Source organism: Puntigrus tetrazona, chromosome 6 (genome assembly GCF_018831695.1).
Source record: "Puntigrus tetrazona isolate hp1 chromosome 6, ASM1883169v1, whole genome shotgun sequence".
NCBI lineage: Eukaryota > Metazoa > Chordata > Actinopteri > Cypriniformes > Cyprinidae > Puntigrus > Puntigrus tetrazona.
In genome coordinates this window covers 21326381-21346613 of record NC_056704.1, presented here as the reverse complement: position 1 = coordinate 21346613, position 20233 = coordinate 21326381, and the positions used below count along the sequence as shown (strand labels likewise).

The following is a 20233-nucleotide window of genomic DNA, read 5'->3' as shown; positions in this document are numbered from 1 at the left end:
GAAATATTACTTCATCAGCTGATCACCAGTTACAGTGATGACTTTACAAAATTGCAATGTGTGTGGAATATTAATAAATGAAATTATGAATATATTACAATAGAAAGCAGTTATGTTAAATCATAATATTTTACAATATTACTGTTTTTTTTCAGATAGGCGTAGGGGAATTATTAAGAAAAACTGCATGTAATATAATAGTAATATGAAATTCTTATTACTTTAGTATGATTTTAAAGTAATAAATATTGTATTTAGATGGAAACTATGTATATTTTCATAGGGAGAGAAAAGAAATGATGCAAAACCGCTTCAACTGTCAGTGTTCAGTGGACTAAAAGTGCATGTGATTCTTAAGGCCACTTCTAATACACAATTTTTGGAGGAAAAGTCAGTAAAATCATCCTTCAGCCCTTTCCTAGAGAGAGAGAAACCTCAGGCTTTGATGTGGTGCACGTGAAATCAGACCACAGAACAAAGCTTCCGTCACCAACAGCCAGATATCAAAAGTGATCTTCACCATTATTATTGAGTACCTGTCATGCATGATTCACAAGCAGCGGTATCAATAGAGATATGTACAGTATGTCTGCATGGCATAAACCCCAAAGGAAAGGACATAAATAAAATCAGCTCTAAATAACACCACAAGCCATCGTGTTCAAATAAAACATACTTATTTTCGGTATTCTCCAACAAACTTGCATAACCGACATCTTTTTTTTTCTCTCCTTCACAGCAGATCATAATCTAAACCCAGTAGTAATGGCATTTCTAATCTGTGATAATGCAATTCTAATCTGAATTGTGTTTCTTGTTTTGTAGCTCAAATGAATATGTTCCATCCGCGGCTGAATCTGCCTTTGAAATGATCTCTCTGGACGCACAAGTAGAATATGGAATGTCTATAGAATGCAAATGAGCTTTCTCTGGACGTGCATAAATTAAGCAATGAGGTTCCAGCAATAACACAAGGCTGTGTGGAGCATCTATTAATAGATTAATAGAATTCGAAATGAGGCTTTATTTACGACTCCACTCCGAGAACAGGATTCCACCCTTGGTGTTTTAAGAGCCCGTGGACCCAAGTCTCTGTCCGGTTTATCATAATGGAAGCCTTCTACAGGAAAATGCATCACTTTTTGCATTACAAACAAGAACTAGATGTGCTGAAAATGCATTTTAGTGCTTTCTTTATAGCACAGTTGAAAGCGAAAGACACCGCAGCAACTCACAGGTCACATCTACAGCGCTGCGATAACATATACCGAACGCCATACGTTGACTGTACATTATTGAACTCCTCCAGAGCGGTTTTCAAAGACGCATTCGTCGCGTTGTTCTCCTTTGTTCTTCAAACGTCCCTTAGGGGAAACCGGCAGCAAACTCAAACTCTTTTTGAAGAGAGACAACAATTTTCCACCATACGAGTCAACTTTTTCATTCATCAAAATGGCAGAACACATATGCATCCAGCTCCCCATAGAATTCTCCCCTAAGGAACATGCTTGTCATTGTGAGAAAACAAGTATACCAACAGTGTGTTAGGTAATAGGCCACCTCATTAATCACCAGAAGTTATAGCTTATGTAATGGCAAAACAACCTCAGCTCAACAAACTCATAACTTTGTGTTTAGACTCATGTCATGTATAAACTTGGTTGTACTATGATCCCCTTAACACACATCCCCCAACACACTTAACTAGCGGCAGTCGAAGACAAATATACAGTACATAATGGGGGAAAAAAAGTTGTTTGAGGATGAAGGAGAAGTAGAAACAAATGGATTTTTGCAGAACACCGGTGTTTGGATAAGGTATATTACAATCATCTGTAAAGGCCATGAGTGTTTCGTGTGGAATTTTCTTTATTAGAAAGTTGAAAAGTGCCAATATAGTGTTCTGTATAGCACACAGTAGGTTATATAACACAAAAGACGATGTCAGCTGTATATATTCAACAAAAAAAATAAATGTAACGGTGCCATTAAGGTTATTAATTTGCTTTTTAGAGCGTATGAAGAGTGCCATCTGAAATTGTCTTCTAAAATTAGCATTTTTCTCAGGCTTGTATAAGTTTAGTAATAGTAATTTTACTTTAATGGCAATTAATAGGTTATTTTTATTGCTATTGAAGTGAATAACTGAACATATCCAGGTGAAAAAGTACTCTTCTATCGACTTAAAGTGCTCTATCTTTGTACTGCTAAAAATTATTCGTTAGTACTTTTTCTTAAATCTAATACTTAAAATCTATTTCGAAACTAAAATGTGCTTTTAACATTCTATGTATTTAAAATGTATGCAGTCACCACTTGTAATAGTGTACTAGTGTATGAAAGATGTTTCAAGTTTACTACTAAATAAAGTGGTAACTAAATACAGCAAAAGTATGTGAAAACTGCATGGTGTCACAAAATAGCACAGTTGAGTAAACTTAGATGATCTTAAGTTATTTTTTATTTTTTTGTTATACACATGGTGGAATCTGTTTGGTATGCGTTTCCATCATAGTTAATTTTTTTCCTATCGAATAAAAATTTTCATGCACATTTTTATCCATATTTTTATTGCAATATTCCAAAAATTGCATTAAAATAGGTTGATGCTTTTGAAAAAATATTTTAAGAGAATTTGGTCTTTCCCCATTCATGTAAAAAGCAGCTATACATAACTAAAAAAGTTAGTGAACTGACATATTTAAAAAAAATTTAAAAGCCATAATCAAGCTATTAATAATCAAAAGTTTTTGACATGACTTCAGTGGCAGCACATCAATTGAAAGACAACTTTTATAATTCAAGATGTTCAAATACAAACCATTGTTATTAAAACAGCTCAATGTTTCTGTTGTGACTCAGAAATGTAAACTCTCAAATAAAAATTGTGAATCGGTAATTCATTGGTTTTAATGTTTAGGCAGCTACTGCCAAACAGGCCCTTAATCCGTGAGAATAATGTGTCGTACACTTCTAAGGCGTCTACATGAATAATGCACATCTGTGTGGCCGGTTTCCCGCCTCTGTTTGAATAGAATCAAGCGATATGGCACACGTTGACAAAATGTTGCCCTTTTTATTATTCAGTGAAAGTGTGCCTTTCTACACACTGTAATGTCTTTTGAAGTCCTGTACGCTGGCAGATGAGTCTGATCCGAGCAAACAGCGCAAGCTTGCTATCATCAATAAGACATGAGATCACAAACAGGGCATAAACAGAGCTTACACATCAGAATTAAACGCTCGTACACTCACAAACAGTTGGAAATGCAACTCAAAAGTTTCCGATCGAGAAACAAGCATGTTTTTGGTCAGCTATTTTGTCACTGAAACTGAATAAAATAAAATTTCATAAACAGAAAAAGCAGCTAGCACTGCCGTGATAGCGAGCCCCTTGGGGTTGAGTAATTTGGCTTTATCGATAATTGCTCATTTCAAAATGCATGTAATTACAACTCACAGTTATTCCCAAGTTTGAAGCAAGGACTCTCAAATGTCAACTGTTTAGCAGCAAAGAAAAGGTTACGGTGCGGTGGCATCTGTGCGAATATGAATGTGTGTGTGCGTAAAAATCACTCTAGACATATTAACATGGACTAAGACTGCTGCACATATCATGTATCTATATGTTAATCATTTACAGCAAATCTAAGACTATAGGTGTTTAAAAATACATTACAATGTTTAAATATACATTATATTTTTATTATTAATCTGGTACTATATATATTAGTAAAATTCATGTGAAGAATGTATAGGCTATTCGTGAAAGAGAAGAAGTTTCTTTTTCCACTAAAGACATGTTTAGCACAACAGCCATGCCCACGCTCCTGACAGTAATTGCAGCTCAAGGAGGTCATCAATAATGTATTCAAGATCACTTACACATCATGGAGCAGTCATGGGTTTGAAGATAGCTGCTTCTACCCTAGCCTAAAAAAAAACATACGGTGCAAGCTGTTCAGACAAAATTAGGTCTTCAAAGAGAGCTTGGAAACGGTTTACAGCAACAAGCGTAATATAACGTGTATGGCAGTGTTTCAGAAGTTTTCTGAAACGTTGAAAAAAAAAATTATATAATTTTGCTTCTCAAGAAAACGCAGCTTAATTCACCAATGTATAAATATTTAGAAAACAAGACAGAAGTACTAATAAGATCTTTTTTTCTTTTTTTTTTTTGCAGTGCAGCCCCATACATATTTTCAGGTAGGTATTATTTTAATATTATTTATATAATAGTAGCAGTAGCAGTAACGTATGTCATTTAAGATTTTATATATTCGAATATTTATTTTCTTGTACACATACATGATTAATATACAATTTAAGTTGTATTGTAATATTATTATTATAATATTAATTATTGAACAAATTAGGATTAAAAATAACCTTTAAGGGGTAACCTTTTAGCAGTGCATTTTACTACTAAATATGAAGGTCACTTGTGAACTGCATTAAAAATAATCTTTAGATATCTGTAGACTGAATGTTAAGGCAATTATTTAACCTAGCATTCTAAATTATATTTTAAATAGTTTGATCAAGCCTTTTATTTTTAACAATCATCTTCTTTCCAAAAGGAGATAAACTGCAGATTGTAGACAATGGGAAATGAGTTTGATAGTTCTTCAGTGATACACGCTGGGATAAAAAAAAAAAGCAGCGCATGGTGAACTGAAGCTTTCTGACTCCATGCTTCCACTTTGTGGACGGATACTGAATCACACTTTTAATCTAATCTCTGATTATCTATCTAAGTCTCGCTGATTTTTAAAGCTTTTAAATCTGTTTTAATATAACTTTGCCATTAAATACTAATTGTTCCCAGATTAGTGAAATGTCTGACTTTAAACACATCCACACGTGCATGTTTTGTATTCTTGGACCTAAAAGTGAATATCTTCACAGCTAATATGATGCTGAGCTTCAGATCAGTGGCAGAATCGCCGATCTAACATAACAATGAAGCTCTCCAACACCAATCTCCTCATTTACAGTACTAATTATGTAAATATCTGGCCAAGTATCCGAGCTGATGGCATGAAATTATAGACATTTATGTGCATACCTGCTATCCTATTGCTTTACTAATGGAACTAATTGGCCACTCCTTTAGAATAATTGCAGTGACTGGGGTCAAGTTCTCCACTGGCCTTTTCATTCAAGTATTGTTTTTCAGCATATACACAGAACAGAGAGCAATTAAGATAGCTGTGGGAGAGGCCCTTACGGGATCATTCATGACTGCTGATTGCAAAAGAGACCGCTAGCATTATACACAAGGTTGAGCACGGGTAGACAGACCTGAACAAGTGTGACAGCAGGAAGTACTGCATTGAAAATCCGCTGTAAACGTTATTTATGGTGCATCTAAATCATGGCCCAAATTCAGAAGTGATTACATTTGGAGAAGAGTTGTGCTGCTCTTATTTGACCAGTGTTCAAAAATTGTACATTCAAAAAGTAATAGTTATGAAGTTTAATACTTGCTGCAGTACATTTTCTTGCTTGGCATTTGTTTTATTTTCCAGTATGAATATGAAAACATTCTTAAATCAAGACACGTTTACTTAAAAAGCAAAAGGACGCCATGTATTAAATCTTCTTGTCATTGCATTCAAATTAAGAAATTAAAAATGTTCAAAATTACCGTATTGACGTTTTTGTTTGTTTTATGCATAAACCTTACAGTAGTGCATGTCATTCTGCTCTCAAATAAACGTACTGAAAAACGTGGAGAACCAAAACTTTGTGGAAGGCAGTGTTTATTGTAAAACCTCATACAAAGTGCACAAGTAGAGTCGCTTACAATTGAGACACTACTCACAAAAAAAAAGTTTGTGGACCCGTTGATTACTTAAAATGTACAGTACATATCTTCAGTAGTGTACTGCATCATTCAAATCAAGTTAGCAACTCGGTATCCTTTAGGGACACTGGGTGAGAGTGTATTACCAAATCTGGAAGGCAAACTTTCTCTACCACAGACTCTGACCACCCTCTATGACTAAGTTATGCCCTGTCATGTAGTCAGAGGCGTCAGATGCCAAGTATACCACTGCAGCTTGGAGGTCTGTCACTTGAGCCAGTCGTCCGGCTGGGATATCTGACAGCCAGCGCTGAACTAGAGGCTCCAGACTCTCTGAATGGATGAGAGGGGTGTCAACAATACCACTGTAGAAAAAGAGAGAGAGACCGACAGAGACAGATCAGACGTGAGAGGCAGAGAGACAGTGTTGTTTCAGGGCCACTTGTTTCAGTTATAGCAGTCACAGTGACATAAAATGAAGTTGGCTATACTTTAAGGACCTCAGCACTGAGCAGATCAGCTCTGATGGTGTTTACACTGGTTCAGTGTCTTTTGATGGATGGATGGATAGTGTGAGTGACACACTCCAAACTGAACATCACAAGTCCACATGAAATCAAAACTGACCCTGTTTACTTTCTAAAAAACCCGCTTCCTGCTCTTACTGTGCATTTTTGTTTTCGTGATCTTTCATAAAATCAATCAATCTATTGCATTACCTTATTTACAACTTTGAGTGTCAGCCATACAGATACTGCATAAGTACTGCATCAGTAGCCAGTGGTCAATTGGCCAATTTCACCAATGGTCTTTAATTGATATATATATATATATATATATATATATATATATATATATATATTTATTTATATATATATATATATATTTATATATATATATATATATATTTATATATATATATATATATTTATATATATATATATATATATTTATATATATATATATATATATATATATATATATATATATATATATATATATATATATATATATATATATATATATATATATATCTTTCTATTCATCTCACAATTCCACAAAATCATTATAGGGTAACGTCACCCTAAAATAGAAGGTTTGTCATTTCCTCAAAATTGTCCATCTGCAATCAGTGGTTCAACCCGTAATGTTGAAGCTACAAGAACAGTTTTTTTTAATATCATGATTATGGTTAAATAAGAAAAAAATACATCCATCATAACCAAATTAGGCTACATTTAATTTCATCTTAAATATAATCAACACACATAAATGGATAGAAACACAACTTATATAAATTTATTTAGTGAAAAAGCCTGACTGCTTCATTTTGGCGAAGACCTATACTTTCTATTGTATAGTGATCTGTAAATTCTGCTAAACTTTAATTAAAAACAAACAAAAACGAAATAAAATTCACAAAATAAAAACTAAAAGACTAAACTAAAAAAAATGTATAATTTTTTATTAGCTTACCTTTGACTCGATGTATGCATTACCAAGCTTGCAAAAGAGAGTCATGAATGTGTAGTTTTATGGTGAAGTTTTAATTTTGGGGTGAACTATTCCTTTAATAAGGCGACAATCACGTTTAGGTCTGGTTCCATTTGGTACAGAATACACACAATGCGATCAATTTCCAAAGAATAAAAACAATTCTTGCCCTCTTTCTTTTGTCAAATGAATTGGGCTGCTGTAGCGATTGCCCTTTCTGTAATATAAAATGAGTATATTTCATATATTATAGGCAGCGCTAAAAGAGCTCCATGTGGTAAACTGGATCACCAACTGTCCACATCAACAGTGATTTTGAAATTACATTCAAACTTGAGTGGCGTTTTAGTCCCTAACTAAAGGAAATGCACTCCAAATTGGAACAAATGTACTTTCACGCCGGGGCAGCCGCATGGGAAATACAGCCTGTCTGTTCACACACTCACTGACAGCCCAAATCCCCAACAGCCTTCCGCGCCATTTACGAATAGATTCCATTCGACTTGATACCAAATCCGACACCGCAGCTAAATTAGAGGCGCTGAAGTAGCATGTGACACCTTTGGTTAACATATTTAAATCTCAATTATATTTCTCTTCAGTGCTGCTTTATCTGGGAACCCGTCCTGGCAATCAAAGGCTTACTGTTTTCCCTCAGCCAATTTTGCAGATAATGCGGCTTATCACTGTCGCGGCTAAAGTTGCCAATGAAATCAGGCGGCAGTCAACCTCACACGCGCTAATTGTGGTCCCCCTTGCCCGTATGCATATTTACCAACCGTCACTTCACAGAAATCAGGGGCCCATTGAGAGACCTGTGTTTGAGGGAGGGGTGGGTTAGACGGAGAGAAAAGAATTGCTTCCTTGCAAATTAAAATTAGAAAACAAGCTGGCGCTATATAGAAATGAATAAAGAACACATGTGTGCGTGTTGCGGATTTGCTGTGGGAAGCATGGGGGCTTGGGGATGCTCGGCTTCAAGCGACACGCGCACGCTTCCTCTTGCTCTTTTCTTCCTTTCCTCAGAAGAACTGCGCTGACAAATAGATACAAACAAGGCTGCCATTGTTTTGCTGACACTTCTGCTGAAGAGGCTAATTTGAATCCCTAATTGAATATAACAATTAAAGAAACTGTTTGCTCTACTCATCCCTCTAGACGTCATCCAATTAAGCGGGATTGCATTGTTTCACACTGTAATTTAGTAACTGAGTCTCAATTGTGTGGCCCATTGTGGAAAATAATGCATTTTGACCCTGTCAAAACAAATTAAGTTTCCACTTAAATATCAAAACAGTCCTCTCTGCTTAATTGGTGCAGTGCACATATGAAGAGAGAAAGGCCTTTTTTTTGTTTGCACAAAAAGTTGGCATTGATTCATGTGTTACATTCGAAAACATAATACTGGAAAGAGCCAGAGCATGTCACTCTGCTTAAGATTGCACCAAGTGGGAAATAATCATGTTAGCGGTAATGAAAATGTATTCCAGTGAAATGTTAACTTATCACACACAGCACAGTCTATGGTCTGTCACACTTACGGGGAGATGCAGTTGACTCGAACACCTCGGTCGATCCACTCTGTTCCCAAGGTTTGCGTGAGTTTTACCACCCCGGCTTTGGATGTGTTATAGGACAGTTGCTTCTGTGGATGTGGTACTATTGAGAAGGAAGCAGGACATTTAAAACTTAAGTACATTTTTATCATAAATTTTCAATTCCAATTCCTTTTAAGACTGCTATCCCAAATTGTCATCCTATACTGAACAACTGTGATGGTGCACTTTAAGTGGCCTTGAGTCCAGAGGAGTTTTTCCCCATTAATTTTTTTCCATAGGGATCTTAATAAAGACTTCTTGGGTTATGTTGTCATCAAAAAATCGATTTCTATGCAGAGGAAATTAATAGGATTTTTACAACAAAAACTTGCCGTTACACTCTACTGAAGCAGAAGCATGTGTATATCAAACCGACTAACCCTGATTAAGGTTCTTTATTGGCATCTACGGTTTCTTGAATAACCTTTAAAAGATTAGTTCACTTTCAAATTAAAATTTCCTGAATTTACTCACTCCCATGTCATCCAAGATGTTTATGTATTTCTTTCTTCAGCTGAAAAGAAATTAAGGTTTTTCATGAAAACATTCCTGGAAATAGTGAACTTCAATGCACTCCAAACGGTTGAAGGTCAAAATTACAGTTTCAGTTCAGCTTCAAAGGAATATAAATGATACCAGACGATGAATAAGGGTCCTATCTTGCAGAACGATTGGTCATTTAAAGACAAAATGTAATAATAATGTATCTGCTTTATAAACACAAATGCTTGTCTGGCCCGTAATATGTAATTATGGTGAAAAGGTCACACTTGATGTAAGCAGTTCTAAAGAGTCTATAAAAAGTTTATATAAAAACAATTTCTTTTAGGTTTTTTAACATTACAACATCCCGGATGCACACACAAAAATTTTAAACAATAAACTCACACAAAGACATTTAAATATGTGTCACTGAACATTCAACAACTTTTAAACACATAGACATATATAGATGCCCCACTGGACCACTCCAGGCAGGTAGATGCTGCTGCCATGCTGGAACGGTGAACTTGACGTCATTCACTATACTATAGATTCGCACAGAGCCGTTGAGCCGTTCTGTGCAGGACTGTGGCATCTTTCGAAGATTCATTGATTACCATGGTGAATGATGTCAAGTCAGAGCGCAACAATATGGTGATTGTCTTATGTATCACGGCCCATAGAAACATTTGCTAATGAGGAATATATATATTACTCCTCCATTTGTAAACACTGACCCAGTACTTCCACCTATGTCAGCTTGACCTTTGTGTTTATAAAGTACTTTTTTTATTTCACTAGATAAGACCCTTATTCATCATCTGGTATCGTTTATAGCCTGTTGAAGCTGCACTGAAACTGTCATTTTGACCTTCAACTGTTTGGAGTCTATTAAAGTTCACTGTATTCTGGAACGTTTTCATCCAAAACCTTAATTTCTTCCAACTCAAAAAAGAAATACATAAACATCTTGAATGACATGGGGGTGAGTAAATTATTAGGAAATTTTTTATTAGAACTAATCCTTTAACATCCATGAAACCTTTCCATTGAAAAAAAGAAAACAAAAGGTTCTTTGAATTATTAAAATATTCTTTACACTAAGAAAAAAATAGTATTTTTAAGAACTATCCACTGAAAGCTCCTCAGAGGAATCCAAAAATTTTAACTGCCATCACTGTAAAAGCAACTTTTTGAAAAGGTTTTATTGTATCGCAGGAGAAAACTGCTTCTTCATATTAAGTCACCTCCAGGTGGCTTTACAGGTAGATGACATTTCTATTCTAGATTCATTTTATATACACATCTATATGCAAGATGCGTGCATTCTGTGCATTTTCCCTGAAGAACTGTGCATCTGCTATGAGTAAAACATGTTAGAACCTACTTTGAAGCAACTGCTGTAAATGTTACATCAATGTATTTAAATGAATTAAACCAACTTTTCAACTTTTAAACACACATTGAAATCCATTTCATACTCTATAATGACCTAAACATGTGATTAATACAAGGCCCGATTACTTCATTCACCTCATAACTCAGCTAAAGGGTCTTGAACTCCAATGTGACATGAAAACACTTTCATTAGCTTTTGGGACCCCGCAGATGAAGCGATGTAAAATTAATTACTTGGGATGTTCGATGTGCATCATCTTCAGGAACAAAGGCAAAACGCCATTTGTTTGCCTTGACCATCACAGATGCTCGACGCTGCATGCGATGCGGGGAAAAAGGGGCTGGCTTGATTAATCATCACGAGGGAGGCTCCAAGTTACATGCAACTTTAGTAGTTAACCTCGTCACCCGGTGATCTCACTGCCAAATTGCCGTGGTTGGGAGCGAGATGATAAATACGGCACAGCTGTGCGAAGGCAGCGGCCGGTCCTGTGGAGATAGGTTCGCGCTCTCCAGCCCTTCTTTTGTTTTAAAAGGGAAATGCTAACCGGACAATGGCGCTGGGCCTGGTTTTCGAGGGATGCTGCGGTGATTCAAAAAAAGAGGCCATTCTTTGCCTACAAATAAGCTTTAAGCCTCAAGGTCCATCTTATCGGAAAACACAAAAAAGCCAACATGTATTAATCCTAGCAGAAAATGTGGCAAGAGAACGGGCCTTTCTACTGTATGCCTCACAGCGGCATTGATGTTTTTTAAAGAGTATTGTAGTTTTAAAGAGCAGCCGGCTGGAGAGGATAAAAAGGAAAGTGAAACATATCTTAAATCACATTTAAAATCCATCCAGATTTTCATTTCGCATTTTAAGAGCAAAGAAACAAGGCTCCGCTCTGATCTGTAAATTTCAGAGATGTTGCAGGTCAAAGTGATGTCATCAGAGCCTGATTTTTTTTCATGCAAGGCCCATGAGGGTTAAATGGATAGTTCACCCGCCAAAAAAGGCAATTGTGTCATCATTTAGTCACTATCAGGTTTGGCCAAACCCATAGGAGTTTATTTATACCGTGCGTGGTATACCAAAAGAGTCACTGGATTTCTGACATTTTCAAAGAATATGCAGCATTAATGTTCTTCTAATCTTTTCTATTTGTGCTCCACATAGAAAAGAGGCTCAAATGAGTTAGAAATGATACATGAAGGAGAGGGCGATATACTGGTAGACCTGGTTATTTACATGCTCACAAGACATTGCTGTGCTGCGTGGTCACGAAAACGTATTGTTTGTACGTGTTTTTAAATCAGTTGATTCAAGATGGTGAAACATCAGTCTTAGAGCGCTGTCAGAGAGGTGCCTTTGAGATATTTTTCCAGCTTTGTAGGCTTTAAACAGTTAAGTACCTTTGTAAAAACAGTAATTTAGTTATTAAGTTAAAGCAAAACAGCTGAGAAAAATAAACACTTGTAACAGTTTATTGGATCCAAGTAGCTCTTAAAGTGACAGCAGTCTCATATTCCTGCTGTAATACGTTTTTAATTAGTTTCTTATTCTTATTTAATCACTGATTTTAGTCAGTTTGTTTTTATTATTGTTTAACATTATTAATATTATTTGATTTAGGCTAGTATTAATATTTTGTGATATTGACACTGGTGACAAGAATTTATTAAGAAATTATATAAGGTATAACTATATGGGATATATAAATAAATCGTTACAGTGAAAAAATTACTGCTATAGTGAAACAGCCCACCAGTCACACTTGAATGTGTATTTGATGGCAGAATTTGTATTTTTGGGTCAACTAGCACTTTAACAGCCAGTCTGTTCAGGTATAACTTCATGTGTAAATGCACGATGCCACCTATCTTCCATTTTAGGTTATATCCAAGGGCTGCGGAGCAGGAAACTACAAATCCACACAAATAATTAAAATTTTACCAACATGCATTTAAAAAAAATCCACATCGGAGGGAATGTAAAAGACAAAACGAGAGAGGAAAACAATGCTACTCACCAGATGGACAGAGGCAGTGTCACTGTGCATTTTAATTGGACTTTTAAGATGTATTCCCCAACTTGGCTACAACAGCCCCCATCTGATTACACATTATGACAATATTATAACAGATGTCCAGGCCAATAAAGAAAATTCCTGAAGGACTGTATGTAATGCGAGTAATTGATCACTTTTTTCCCTTGCCCTCTACTCCCCCTTCCTTCTCTCTCTCTCTCTCTCTCTCTCTCTCTCTCTCTCTTTCCACTTCCTGTAGCAGCATGCTTCTGTGTTACAGATTGCACCCACAGTTGGGACTAGCGTCCATATGGTACACAAGTTTATTGGCTACTTGACTACACTGTTGATGGAGTGCTGCTGTTGCACAGCAAGGGACCTGTTGGAGGAATTGTGCTACACTGCATAGCAAATAACATTTCTTTATAGCGTGCTGCATAAAAACGAGTATGAAATGGATTTTTTTTTAAACCGTAGTTCAAGACGGAGCACCCAGGACCGGCGGCATACCAGGAAGTCCCTTTACACGAGGCTGAACCACAAGTTGCAATTTACAGCCTTTCAACAGCATTACACAGTTTTCGTGTTTATAATGATGCAAAAACAGGCTTGTGAGGGGCAATACAGTTGATGGGCTCTAGTTGAACAAACAATAAAAGGGTCAGTAAATATTAGATGGCTGTGTACACATATACACACACAGACACACTATATTAGATTTGTTTGCAATTTACAAATTAGCAGCTTTCAGTTAAAAGGTATGTAGAGTAGCCTGCTTACAAAGGCAATTCTGTGAAGAGCATGTTTTGTAATATATTAATATTCGTTTTGATGTATTATAAAAAAAATGTCAGGGTGATACAACAGTAAAATCATAATGATAAAACAGCCTCATTAAAAGAATGAAATTACTTGAAAAGAAAACCTTATCAAGTAGTTTGACATAACTTTTATCATTATGTCTTAAGGGGGAAAAGATATATTATTACTTTATTAAACTTCTCTTTGTGTGTGTGAGCTATATATATATATATATATATATATATATATATACACACACACACATTTAAAATGTGCATGTTTACAATGATTAAGAAAAGTGTTATTACAATTTACTTCATGGTACCACTTTTTAAACTGAAACGTTTCTTTGATATTTTTCAAAACCATATAAAACCAACCTGGCATTTCTAAGAGTTCTATGATTTTAACCTAGATTTCGAACTACTGTATTAGTATTTATTACTGGCACATGTGTATGTATCTATACTCTACACCAAAAAATAAATAAATAAATAAAAGAGTCAAGTTTTCTTTCTCTATCTGTATTTCTCTTTCCAAAACCCCACCCTTACGTTTGATGAGAGTATTAAATTCAGAGGGAAGAGACAGTGTAATATCTCAGCTTATGGCGGCATAAAAATCATCACTCACCTATTAAACTGGCCATGGAAGCTGTGTTGATTATCTTGCCGTATCCTTGCTTCAGCATGACACGACCGGCCGCCTGAGGCGGTAATTTGAGGGAGAGAAGAGACAAATGTGCTTTCAGAGGAACGTCACAGTATTGACACCTTCACTAATCAGACTTCTACGTCTACAGTCTACAGGGAGAGGAATAACAATCCCTGGATGAGCAGAGAGACAAAAAGTGTCAAAAACTCCCGGCGTTCATTTTAATGCGCGCAAGGCATCTCCATCACCTCTCGGTTTTGTGTAAAACAGCTTACTCTGATTTATTTGGTGCCTGGCAGGATTTAATGTCTTCTAATGCTGTAGGTATGAAATCACTTTCCTTCACACCTCTCTTTTCCCCTATCAGAGCTTTTATTCCGTCTCCCGGGAAATGTCAGAAACTAATGGAAAAGTTGTTGCTAATATACAAAAGCAATTAGAATCTGCAAAACTTTGGCAAATACAAGTAATAGCAACCCACGTGACAAAATGTTAAAAATGCTCTTTTACATACAACAAAAAGCATGGTGATTCAGGGCTGTCAGGTTCAGTGGCAATTTGCTTGGTTTATTGTATGTTATTTGGGGATATGAACCAGGCTCTTATCTGGTGGCAACATGAAATAATTTGTAAATGCATGGCGTATTATTATTGAAAAAAAAATTTTTTTTAGGAATGCCTGGTTTATCTCAGATGGAGTTGACAAACTAACTAAATAAATGAAGTGGTACCTGGCAACACATGAAAGTCCCTCTGAGGTTAACATTAAAGGTTTGGTCCCATTCTTCTAGACTGGTGTGCTCACTAGCCGAGTTCTTGTTGATGCCAGCGTTGTTACAAGCGATGTGAATTGTGCCCCATTTTGAAACAATGTCATCAATCATCTTCTGAACGTCCTCTGGTTTGCTAATGTCTGCGGACACAGCCATGCTGGAAATGCCTGAAACGACATGTGAACATATGAACATACATATGAAAAAATGATAATAGACAAAGTCCAAAATGTGCATTAACATATAAATACCACATTGTATTAAGACATAAATGTGGGGTTTGACCTCATTTTAAACACACACATACACACACACACACACACACACATATATATATATATATATATATATATATATATATATATATATATATATATATATATATATATATATATATATTATATATACACGTGTGTGTATGTATATATACACACACACAAGAAAATAAGTCAAAAATCCAAAATATATATATATTTTTTTTTGCAGTGCACACAAAATTCACAGCTGGGTTACTGTGTCATTCAGTTTGGTATTATGATACTAGTGCACCATCTGCTGGTTAAATGAAGTAGTGTAAGCATTATAAACCTGATAGAAAATGTAAATATAAAAATAGCTAATAGCCAATAAAACTTTTTGTCCATTATTTATCAAATTCAGTATACCTATTACTCCTAATAGGACCCCCTAAAATCAATCTCATTTCAGCATTATTAATACACTAATATAGTATTATAAAGAAGATGTGTTCAAAGACTAAAGTCTCAAAACCAAAAATGTATATTTTTTTGGTTATGACCTGTACACACCCCCAACCCCACAACACCCACCCATCCCCAGCCCTTTTCCTACTTACTATTCTAATGCAAGTTTTGAGCAGTTTTTGAGCAATAATGTACAGTATGTGATACATAATGTGTTTTTTTAAACATAACCACATGAAAACATTGCATTACACTGAATACACAAAATAATTGTGTATGAAGTCATATACATCATATGGCATTTCAAATTTTTTATAGTTTTTATATACAAGAACATGAAAGTACCACTTACCTTTCAAAGTCAGCTCATGGGCCACATTCTCTGCCTTTCCTTTTTCCATGTCTACGATGGCGACTTTTGCTCCAGCCTCTCCGAGAGCATGAGCGAAGGCCCTGCCGATGCCCTGACCGGCCCCGGTTACGTAGGCCACTTTTCCATCCAAACGTAACCTATCCAGCACTTGCTTCCCTTGGACTCCTCGGAAAACCTCATCATAGGTCACAGTGCTCTATGAAGCACAGACCATCATCAGTGATCTGATCAACAGCTTTATGTTGATTAGCATAAATGTGCAACACACACCTAAGCAATTATTCGTGACTAACACTTTATACAAATATTTTAAGTATATCGTACCTTCAGCTGTGTGTTTGCCTGAGGTGTGTAGAGCACTCTTCGTATTATACTGAGGCCATCTCTCAAAGGAATAATGACCTATAAATAGGGATCAAACCACTCAAATTCAGACCTAGAACTGGTGATTGTAGAACATACGCTTTATAAAAAAATTGTGCACACCTGCTCTACTCGAGGATCATTTGTGACAAACTGATTGAAGTCTCGCAAGGCTTTTCCAAAATCATCTACTGAGTCCTTCAGGTAAACTCTCCCTTTAAACAGCGTGTTGTCTACGCATATAACACCATCTATTCGCAGAAGGTTATGGTCCAGGAGGAACTTGTAATAGTTGATGTAGTTATGTTTGTCTGCATCGATAAAAACCATGTCAAACTGCTCTCCCGTGGCAGCTAATTCCTGCAAAATAGCACACATTTAAAGCATTTTTTAAACAAAATAATCAAAATTCCTTTCTGAAAACATTTACTGTGTCAGCTCGAAAGATGGCAGGACTTGTTTTCCCCCACCTTTAGGGTATCCATAGCAGGCCCAGTCTTCACGGTTATCTTTTTACCATGGGGCGACGTGTCAAATATAGGCTGTGCAAAGTCTTTCAAGTAAGGCTCGAGCTCGCAGGCAATAAGTTGGCCATTCTCTGGTAAGGCCTCCGCCATCGACAAGGCTCCATATCCTGTGAACATTCCTATCTCTAAAACCCTCTTGGCTTTGCTCATGTGGACCAGCATCTTCAACACCTGACCTACAGAATGACAATCACCAGTCTCAAAATACTGTTTAAATGTTTAGAGTCGGTTCGATTTTTCAATGAAAACTGTGAGGAAGTGATTCTTTTCTATGTTAATATTTTTACAACATAATTTATTTCTGTGAATGCAATGTGGGGTCCTCCAGAAATCATTCTAATACGGGTATTAATATAAATATATGGTGCTCAAGTTACATTTCTTATTATCACAGTAATAATTTTGTGGAAATAGTGACATACTTTTTTTAGGATTATTTATTGCATAGAATAGTCAATAAAACACCATTTATTTGACATATAATTGTTTGTCTTATGTTTTTAAACCAATTTGATGCATTCTTGCTGTATAAAAATATTAAACAGACTTCAGAACATAATAACAGACCTCATAATATAATAGTGTATATTTTTAGAAACACAACTGTGAGTTACTGTGTATCTATGAAGACATCAAACTTAATTTATGGAAATAATTAAATGTTGCTATTAAAATAATATAAATAAAAACGACTTTTTTATTATATTTTAAAGATGTATACCTTCTACCTGTCCAGTGATGCACGTAACAGGAAGTCTGAATAAAGTTTTCCCATCCTCATGTACCTTATTCCAGTCATGAGAGACTGATTTCCTTCAGAAAATAAATAAGCAGATTTATGATGCATATACTGCATATGCATGCATGTCATAAAGCATTACAACGATGCATAATTGCATGTGACTGGCAGTCAAACTAAACTTGCACTGCACAAACCCTACACAAAGGCGCATCATTCACAAAACTTCTAATCTGCAACCCACACAGAGTTTCAGGTAAATAGTTACCTATACAACTCAGCCAACGGTTCACTTTCCTGACTGCTCATTTGTTCGAGGTAACCATCCAATCCACAAGCAATGTCCAGGGCCTTCTGAAGGTTATCGCGCAGCTCAGCGGGAACATTTGCATTGGTCTCTGCGATCTCTTTAGCCTTCAGCAGGTACTCAACAACGAACTCCACAGGAGTATCTGAAACTAATATTAAGAAGGATTAGTAAATTAGTAGCATGTGATTGATTTCCATATAGGTAGCAGTTCATATTCCATTGGTCATAAAACCTTTTAAGCTCATGTTACTTGCAACCATTACAAGATAAAAAAGGGTGCAGTCTACAGTGGTTCCCATTCTTTTTGACAGGGGACCTTAAAAACATTTCATTTAATTTGCCATTTTTCTCCCACCTCACGAGCCCCTAGGTGTCCAAGAAACAGGAGGTGAAAAAAAATATACAAACTGCTGCGTTATTTATCAACCATATTATTGTATAAGGTTTTCCTTCTTTTTTATTAATAACTATAAATCTAATAAACTGTTACTGAACATCAGTGTATTTTAATAGCCTAGTTGTCGCTGTTTTATAAAAAATATATACTGTAATTTAGATGTAGGCTATTCCAGAATTTAAAAAATAAAGCTGGGTTACGCGTTATTTTAAGGTGCAGTTGCAATGCAGTTATTTATTTAGTAACATTAATTGACTACATGAACTTGGTTAGGGGTTAGGGATTGGCTTTGGATTATTGCATGCAATTATGCATAATCGTTATTATAATAGCAAGTACTTAAAATAAAGCGTTACCTAAAGCTAAAGCAACCCCCTTCAGATCGCCGTTTCCCTGCCCTTAAATAAGTTTCCATAAATAAAGACGAAGCGACACATGAAGGATAGTTGTAGATAAACAGTAAAAGCATTGATTGTTTCTGTCGTCTGCTGTGCTGCACGCTCACCAAATGTTGATACTCTATGTCAACTTGATACCACTGACCGAGTTTAGTAACAGACTAAACCTGACTGGAGTTATTTTTGGCTCCGTGTCTGTGTGTACATTTCAAGTAAGAGTGACTCTGTATTACACATGGCGCACTTACGCCGCGTCAAACGGAACCGACAGACTTTTGGAACGTGCCGTTTGTCTTGTCGTTTAGCGAGCTGTTAAAAGTTCGGGAACACGTAAACGTCCCTACCTTTTGCCGTCTGCATAGCGACCCTTCGGAGCTACAGTTGGGAGGGCTGTGTCGGCCGTGTTCCCCGTCTCACGAGCCCGCCTCACGAGCATAAGCGTTATGCAAATGATCACGTCACGAACTTACACAAGGTAATGAATTTTCGGTCAGCGCGTGAGGTTCCGTCTGCAGCTTTCTCACGGGTGCGCGCGCAGACTACGTAACCGCGCATCCGTGGGCTGCCGCTGTGGCGTCGTATTAAAAGATTAATTCACATTAATCTAAATTTTACTTTAACTTAAAATATATGTTTTATGTATTTATGTATTTTTTTTTACTCGTGAGTTAAGTAATTTTATTATTTTAAATTTGTAATTTATACTTGACGGTTTATTTATTTTATGTTTTAATGTTTTTTGTATTTTTATTGAATGCACAATTAATATTTTTTTGAAATGTTTAATAATAGCTCACTTTATTCAAGTCTTAAATATTAATTAATATTACTAAAGAAACCTCACACACACACACACACACACACACACACACACACACACACACACACACACACACACACACACACACACACACACACACACACACAAACAAGCAAATATGACAGTGATTCCAAAGTTCCAAAATATTGGATAGCTTGACATTGGGCATGCACAGATAAAAAGTCAAATTATTTTGCAATATCACTGACCTTTTTTTTTTTTATCTAAAGTCATAAATTTGATTAAATATTATTAAAGCAATTTAACATTTTGCCTCTAACCCTCACCAAATAAATAAAAATCCAACATATGTTGCGTAGCTCACCATGGAGCATGCAAAATGAAAGTGTAAAATTATATTGCAAAAAATTATATTGCAATATCACTGACTTTTTTCCTTTCCTTTTTGTTTTTTGTCCGCCTTATTTTTGGTAACCCCAAAAAGTAATCAATTTAATACATTAAATTAATTTAAAAAACTATCAAAAAGTTTAAACTTTAAAGTTCCAAAGAGTTCCAAAGTATGTTGTACTTGCCATGCGGTATCCAAAATTTTTTTTAATATGACTGGCTTCTCGTAAAC

The 20233-nt window shown here is 35.9% G+C and overlaps 1 protein-coding gene across 1 annotated transcript; it reads right to left on the bottom strand.

Moving 5' to 3' along the window:
- Nucleotides 1-5748: 5748 nt before the first annotated feature.
- Nucleotides 5749-19366, bottom strand: zgc:113054 (uncharacterized protein LOC541322 homolog). The gene is made up of 11 exons (XM_043241994.1): nucleotides 19175-19366; nucleotides 17994-18183; nucleotides 17708-17799; nucleotides 16930-17162; nucleotides 16583-16819; nucleotides 16421-16498; nucleotides 16076-16292; nucleotides 14978-15186; nucleotides 14226-14298; nucleotides 8845-8962; nucleotides 5749-6174 (listed from the first exon to the last, which is right to left on the bottom strand). Exons 1-11 carry the CDS (start codon nucleotides 19188-19190, stop codon nucleotides 5979-5981), a joined length of 1659 nt encoding a protein of 552 aa, XP_043097929.1. The 5' UTR covers nucleotides 19191-19366; the 3' UTR covers nucleotides 5749-5978.
- Nucleotides 19367-20233: the final 867 nt, after the last annotated feature.

Coding starts and splice junctions, on each gene's coding strand:
- zgc:113054 (XM_043241994.1), bottom strand. Junction 16,499..16,582: donor ATGATCCTCGAGTAGAGCAG/GTGTGCACAATT, acceptor CCCTATTTATAG/GTCATTATTCCTTTGAGAGA. Junction 15,187..16,075: donor CCATGAGCTGACTTTGAAAG/GTAAGTGGTACT, acceptor ATGTCGTTTCAG/GCATTTCCAGCATGGCTGTG.